Consider the following 7,998-nt stretch of genomic DNA (forward strand, 5'->3'; position numbering starts at 1 on the left):
ATCTAAACTCTAAAATATTTAAAATGACAGTTGATATAAATAAAAATATTAACGACTGGAAAACAAATAGTGGTTTATAGAATCTATTAAGTAATCCTAATCTTTAGCTTTTTCCCTCCTTAAGTTATTATGATAGCTTTTTTTTTCAATCGAAAATTCGGCTCTGAGAGGAACTTTCAAGAAAAGAATTGTGATAAACAAAATATCTGGGTTGTATATTTAAACTACTAGCTGTCAAAATATTACTTTTGTATGGATTACAATTCAGTAAATCACAGTATAGTTATGTTTTCTTGATTAAAATAACTGCAGTATTTTCCACTTTAAAAATGTAATTCGAATCAAAAATAAAACCTCAATAAATCCACAATTCGTTGTGGTGCGTAGACATTCGTGTATTTTTAAACAATATATCAAAATTTATGTAATTTTTCAAGTTGTAAATGTTGTTCATAAATTTTTTTTCACGGTAAAATCTATATGGCTTATGAAATCTGTTATATCAGAAGGATAATTGAGTACAGTAGACCCTACTATAACAGTGTAGATGATTCCGTGTTATATGAATTTCATGTTGTACGAGTTACTTAGATTTTACAAATACGTATGCCGGGCTGTGAACGGCTCATGTATTTGTAAAACGGCTTTCGTATTATTGTGTTTTCGTATACTGTAGGCTATATAAAAAACACAATAATATGAACTTTATTTTTATTTCATGGTAAACAATTTATAATTACCACCAACTTCACTTTTTTATGGTAATAACTTAGCACGGTGTAAAGAAATAATACATTGTATCTTAAAAATCGAATAATATTTACAAGAAGTCGACCTGTTTCATTGAAACAATGCCTATTTAATATCATCAGATTTTATCTGCGTAAAGACTTTTTTGAAGTAAGTATATCCTTACATCAGATGGGTTTCACTTGTTTTCTAAAAATTACGCTAATTTGATCGATAATGAATTTATAATATTATAAGGTTAGATTTTAATGTTAGAAATTTATGAAACTTTAAAGAAAAAACAAGTGTGTATTAAACGCTATAATTTGTTGTTTACACGAAAAAGTGGCCTTTTAGGCTTAAAAAAAATTGTGACATAAAATATAGTTAAAATTGTACATTATAATTTCGAAATTTTGATTAGTTAGAGTCAAACATAACTGTTTCTTCTATAACAACAAGTACATCGGTTGTCATAGAGAAAATCAATTTTCTAGTGTTCAAACTCACTACACTGAAATACATTTCAGTTATTGGAGGTCTCTTTCTCAGTATGTGAGTATTTTTACAATATTATATTTTTTATTTAAAATAAAAACTTATGATAGTTATATACAGTCGACCCCCTATAACACTGTTGATTTTTCCGTTTTATATGAATTCCATGTTGATATATGAGTCACTTAAATTTTACAAATACAGTAGAGCGTCGTTTTTCTGAAACGTCAATCATCCGAAAGAATTCCAGTCCGCAAATTTAAATTTTCGCCAGTGCTGTGGCGCTTCAATCTTTGGCTTTGTCTTGGGCTACTCAAATATTTTACGTTTTTGATACTAAATTAACATCTGAAGTATAACTTTTTATTATTTTTATATTTTTCAATATATTTATTTTGTTTGTACAAAATAAAAAAATAATTTTTAACGATACAATAGTCTTCGTTAGGCTTAACATCGACGAAAATTCAACGCGAAGCGACACGCAACGGAAAAAAATTTCGAGATTGGATATGTTAAACTATTTTTCGTACGTAAATCAGTTATCCGAAATATCAGTTATCCGGACAACCTTAGTCCCCAATTGATTCGAAAAATCGACGCTCTACTGTACGTGTGCCGGGTTGTGAACGGCTCACGTATTTGTTAAATTTAAGTAACTCGTACAACATGGAATTCATGTAAAACGGAAAAATCAACAGTGTTATAGGTGGGTCGACTGTATGTATAAACGCACACATAACTATTATAATAATAATATAGTGGAGACCGGTCACTCGAATTTTCAAAGAAAAAACTTCAGACATTGAGTTATGGAAAGTTCTAAATAGCAATGGCGATTGGGAAACTACAATGGCTTAAATGGAAAGAAAAATGGCCGGTCTTAATGAAGTAGAAAGGAATTATTTTAGATGGAAGATGGTATCCAGAAAAAAGGAAAGGCACCAAGTAGAATGTAAAGAAGGATTAAATATAAAGTATACAAAAGAGTGGCTAACAAAAAATCAGTTGGTGTTAACAAAAGCTGACAGAACCAAGCAAATGGTGATTATGGAAAGAGGAAGGTATAATGAAGCCATTAAGGACTATATTAAGAAAACTGAATGTGACATCATAGACGAAAAGATTGTAACGGTAACGAGCAACAGGGTTAAAAAGCTTGAAAAAACATCGCTCGCAAAACACATGACGTTATTAAAAGAGTCGCATACCCCTTGCCCCCGAATACCCAGAATATTTGCGTTCGCAAAAACCTACAATGAAAACAAGGAAATTAGACCGGTAGTTGAAAAATGTAGTGCATCTACTTTTATACTTGAGAGGAGATTAAAAAGGTATATCTATGAAGACTTGGAGGATAATATGTTTCTGGATTATGATCCAAATAAGTTAGTAAAAGAGTTACAGGAGTTGGTTTTAATGAATAATGAGATGGGAACGGTAACGGATTTTAAAAGCATGTACCCTTCCATGAATCTAACGTCGTGTTTCAATGCTCTTATTGAGTTTATAGTACAACATAATCCAGGGTTATTAGCGTATATGAAGGACTTATATAAGCTAGCGGATTTAATGTGTTACCGATCCTTTTTTGCGTTCAATGGGATAGTGTACAAACAAAGAAAAGGAGTCCCAATGGGTAGTCCCATGTCGGGACTCTTGTGCGAATTAGTGGTGTGTCAACTTGAAAAAAAGGTCCTAGGAAAATCCATAGAAGACATTATATTATACAAAAGATATGTAGATGACGTTTTGATAATTTGGAAGAATGAACGAAGAATTAAAAAATTTTTAACTATGATAAATAGCAATTATCATGGGTTAAAGCTAAAACTGGAACAGAAAAGCCATACGCAGATCCATTTTTTGGACATTGACATAAAGTTTAAGCAAAAATGTGTACAAACGGCGGTGTATTTAAAACTCACACATGTTCCTGTATATATTCCAGTATGGTCTAATGATATGTTCAGATACAAGATGGCATCGTTTAAGGCGTTTATAAAAAGAGCATCCTTATATTGCACCAACATACAATATCCACTTAACGAGATTAACAGGATCAAGAAGGTTGCAAAAAGTTTAGGATACAAAACGTCTACAATTTACGGATTGGTCAAGGGTTACAAACAAACAAACAAGGGACAAGCAAACGGGATGTTAGAAAAAATAGATTTAATACATTTACATATAACAAGAATGTAGAGGAAATAATGGAGGAATTATGTAAGTATAAAGACACGAAAACTGTGTATAAATGGGCGCCAAACATCTACAGATTGTTAAGGAATGATAAGGACGAGGTAGAAATTAAAGAAAGGGCTGGAGTTTATAGAATTCCTTTTGAAAATCAGAATTAGGAGTGGCGAAAGATTATGTGCGTGTCACCACAAGAAACTTGGAGGTGCGTATAAAAGAACACATGTATGACATCAGTAAATGGCACAACAACACCATCTTAACAATCATGGCACAAACGGATGGGGCAAGTGTAAAGTTTGATGAGGCAAAGATAATTAAACTGTTCCTTTCCAAACTATTGACTTTGGTATGGAAAAAATGGAGATATATAAGAGGAAAATAAATATCAACTGCTTAAACGCCAAGGACGCCAATGCTCTTCCAACAGCATGAAAATACTTGATAGAGAAACAAATGGGAATTAAAAACTCTTAAACTTGTGGAGATTGTATTTTAACTGCTTTAATGTATATTATACGTCATATAGGTTTATTCTACATTGTATATAATATGATATTTTTGGTTAAATATTTAGCATTTTACGTTTTCATGTAAAGAATTATAAAAATATGTTAAAATTTTAAATTTTAAAATTGTTTAAAAGCTTTGTAGTCGATAGTAGAACAGTACTTTCTTGAAAATGGCCTATTCAAAGTAGGCTGAAAGCGTTTGAATAGTAAATTAATAATAAGCTCAGCAAGTGTTGGGTGTATGATTATAATTGCATTCCACTTAGAAAATCTTCGGCAAACACAAGAATGTAAGATGTGTAATATACCAGTTCTGAAGATCAAATATAAAGTGTCTTTTTGGAGGACATTAGATACTACCTGTTAATTTGTTAGTCACGAAGAGAAAACTTTGAAACTTCTAATCTATTTTGTTTAACAGGTGACAGGGTATTATTGTAATGTCGAATATGATGGAATAACTAACTTGTTCTGTATATGATATGTGTACAATAACCGTATTTTAAAATACTTATCTCTGCAATACTCGTATTTAAAAAATTTCTATATCTGAGCATCTCTATAAACATTTTTGAAAATTATTTCTTCGTTTAACTTACAAAATCACATTACAAAAATAGTTCAATGTATTAATATTTATTTCACATGTTAAATATTATTAAATTATTGTTTATGGCTTTGATTTATTTTAATTTAGATGATACTCGTCATGATACTTCAATTGGAGCTATGTTTTGTACTCATTACTTATAGTGGTGATCCACAAGTTCAAAATTGGTATGATAGTAAGTATTTTTTTGCGAAATTTTTTTACTTTATAAAATTACAAAATCACATTTCAAAAATAGTGCAATGTATTAATATTTATCTCGTATGTTAAAAATTATTAAATTATTGTTTATGGCTTTGATTTATTTTAATTTAGATGATATTCGTCATGATACTTCAATTGGAGCTAAGTTTTGTACTCATTACTTATAGTGCTAATCCAAATGTTCAAGACGGGCTTAATAGTAAGTATTTTTCTGCAATTTTTGTTTACTATATAAAATTAGCTTTTTATTGAAAATGATAATTTATAAAAAATAAAGCTGACTTTTCACGTGAATTACTGAAATGTGTTTTTATCCTTTACATTAAAGATTATTTGTATGTTCTAGTATGTTATTTTCTTATAATAAATATTTTTATAAACAACTCTTTCTATTCAAAGTAAATACAGCACTAAATTATTCCAGATATGAGACTTGATAAAGACGTGGAAGAACTACAAAATGTGCTTGATAATATTGCATATGCATATAAACATAATTCACCTAAAATGTGTCTTGTTTGATATATCTGTGATTTTTTAAGTTACAATTTAATTGGATAACATAAGATTTCAGATTATGTAAAATGAAAATTTTAATAAGATAAATAAATATTGCAATAAATCCAAAGTGCAATAAGTTACAATTATTACGTATGTCAGAAGAAATCTAAAATTAAAAAATATATATATATTTTTGAAATATTGTAAACGTAACTTGTTTGTTTGTGTAATAATTTGATAAATAATTCTGTTTTTTTTTGTATTTTTACCTCATATTATATTAATAAATCTAAGTAAAGTAATTTTTTTTAACTTGTATTATTTATTGTACTTTTATTAAGGAAAGATTATTTATAAACTTTTATGTTTTGTAAAGGTATTGCTGTTCAGTAGGTATAACAGATAGTTCAGAGATATTTTAACTAATTTGATATTTTTGATTTTTGAGTAGCATTTCTTACTTTCTAGAGGTTGTTTACAGAATCACCACTTGATGTTAGCCATTTTTAAAGTCTCGTTTTAAGATTAGGATTTTTGCTAGAAAACTTTTTCTAACATTAAGATATTATTTTCGAATGTATCTACAACAAATTTACTAAATCCAGTAATAAACCGTATTTTGTAAATTGGGTTGAGTTTTTGCATCTACTGTGAGAAATGTTGTATATGAACAGTTTATTTTTATGAAATTTCAAATCGTCATATACTTATGAGTAGCTTATGTGTAAGGCATTACTCGAATATATAAGAAAATAGTTTAATATAGTCTTGTCAGCTTTATTCAGTAACATCGATAAAGTCTGCATTATTTAATACTCTAAGAAATGGAACATATTCAGAGAAATACCTTCAGCCCACTGGTGACCAAGCAGATGAAACTCTAAAAACTGGTAGTTGTTATCGGGTTCGCGTTTTACCAGTGGGCTGGATGCGTAGTATTTAAACGTGGCTACTTTGGATAATAGACTTCAAAAAGATTCTTTCTCTCTAGTCTAAAAAAATTTTAATTCAAATTAATAAATTAAGACATTTCAAAGTAAGGTTCATCTGCCATGGTAATGCCTCCAGGTAGGATTACCTAATGCAAACTGCTACTATTAGATGTTAGAAACATCAATAAGACTTTTCACTTTGAAATATTAGTCACACCAAAACATTAGTGTTTTAACAGTAATTGAAAGCCTGAAATTTATCACTAGCCTGAGGTCTGTCGGATGATATTAAGTCCATAGTAAATGGTTTCTTTATGTTATAGGGCGTAAATTCGGAATCTGCTTGTGAACCCGTTTATAACTTCGTGCAAAAGCTATATAATATGAAAGGAGGCTGATTCATAGATTACAATATGTACATGTAAATGTACATGTTACATGTGGATATCATCAACCAGTGTTAGCAGTAAGAATTGGAATGACAACATGCTAGACTGTCAAAAAGCTGCACCATTAGAAACATTTGGTTCGCATCATATAACAACAAAGACTGTAATTGCATGCTGCCAGTAGTCTATAGAAAAATGTTTCATAGTTTGCTATCCCGAGAATTAAACATTTCTACTAATTCTTAAGAAATTGAGGGAAACAATAACAGTAAAGTGGGAAGTACAACTTACAGTTGTAGCACAACATCACGTAAACCTGAATCATTCCGTAAAGGTACTCTACCTATCCTGTTTCTCAAAATAACTAAGCTGTTGCCCACAGTAATCTATCGTTGACAATGGATTTCATGCTCTCCTAGCATGTTAAATCGAGAGAGATTCCCACAGTATGATGCATAAAAAAACATAAATGATTAAGAGCACATGTTTAAGAGTCATGAAAACCGTGGCACACTCTACTCGAGTAGTGGGAAACTCGGGTTTACTGTATATCTTTGTGTTAAGTAACACTTTTTATCGTATCGGAGTTCCTTAACAGATAAATGGGCATCATAGCTAGTTAGAGTATGAATGAATACTAATATAAAGTTAGGGTTTTCATAATTTAAATTACATTGACTATGTGCTGGTCCTTTATATTTTGATCTCAAATAATCATGGTTTCTAACTTTATCTTCATATACCTTCACATCTATTATTTCCTTATACGTCTCCCCACCACATATTTGACAGGTATTAGTATTTTGAAAATGTTTTACTTCTTGTTTAGTTATAACCATTTCTTTTTTGTTTTCATATATTTTACTAATTTTTCCTCAAGTTTGTTTTTTAACATCTCTACAAACTTTTTTACTGCGTCAGGCTCTCTGTATACAACTGGTTCCTTGTAGTCTTTATGTAGATACTTTATGTAATAAGAAAAATTCATTGGTTTATGTTACTGATATTTCATTGCATAAGACTTAGATGGATCTGGTTGTCATGTTTTTATTTTCATAGTTAGGCATTTAAAATTAGCATATATCACAAACTGAATCCTCATTGATTTTTTAAACTTTTGAAACAAAATATTTCCTCCATTCATTTCAATCTTTCCCATTTTTTTCTTTACCATCGGTTACATAATTCGTTAATGTTTTGCTGAATTGTAGTATGTTAGACATTTATCATATATATATAGGGGAGACCGGGCAACTTCGGCATGCGAAGCAAGTTTGTCAAGCACTTTTTTTTAAAAACAAATTAAAAGGAGACTTTGGTTATAGGTTAGGCAGTTGAGTTTTATTGATGGCTTGTTGAGTGTAGTGTTTTTATTGTTCTCCAACAAGCGTAGTTGAATTATCAAGCAAATTTTCATTTTCGTT

At 29.9% G+C, this 7,998-nt stretch overlaps 1 protein-coding gene across 1 annotated transcript; it reads left to right on the forward strand.

The window, feature by feature from the left end:
- The first annotated feature begins 2,100 nt into the window (after positions 1 to 2,100).
- LOC111616747 lies at positions 2,101 to 3,432 on the forward strand. Its single transcript, XM_023358122.1, has one exon. The coding sequence runs from the start codon at positions 2,101 to 2,103 to the stop codon at positions 3,430 to 3,432; it is 1,332 nt and encodes a 443-aa protein (XP_023213890.1).
- The last annotated feature ends 4,566 nt before the right edge of the window (positions 3,433 to 7,998 follow it).

The sequence above is a fragment of the Centruroides sculpturatus genome, unplaced genomic scaffold (genome assembly GCF_000671375.1).
Source record: "Centruroides sculpturatus isolate CEXI.00-Female unplaced genomic scaffold, Cexi_2.0 scaffold2405, whole genome shotgun sequence".
Classification (NCBI taxonomy): domain Eukaryota; kingdom Metazoa; phylum Arthropoda; class Arachnida; order Scorpiones; family Buthidae; genus Centruroides; species Centruroides sculpturatus.

Coding starts and splice junctions, on each gene's coding strand:
- LOC111616747 (XM_023358122.1), top strand. CDS start 2,101: ATGGCCGGTCTTAATGAAGTAGAAAGGAATTATTTTAGATGGAAGATG.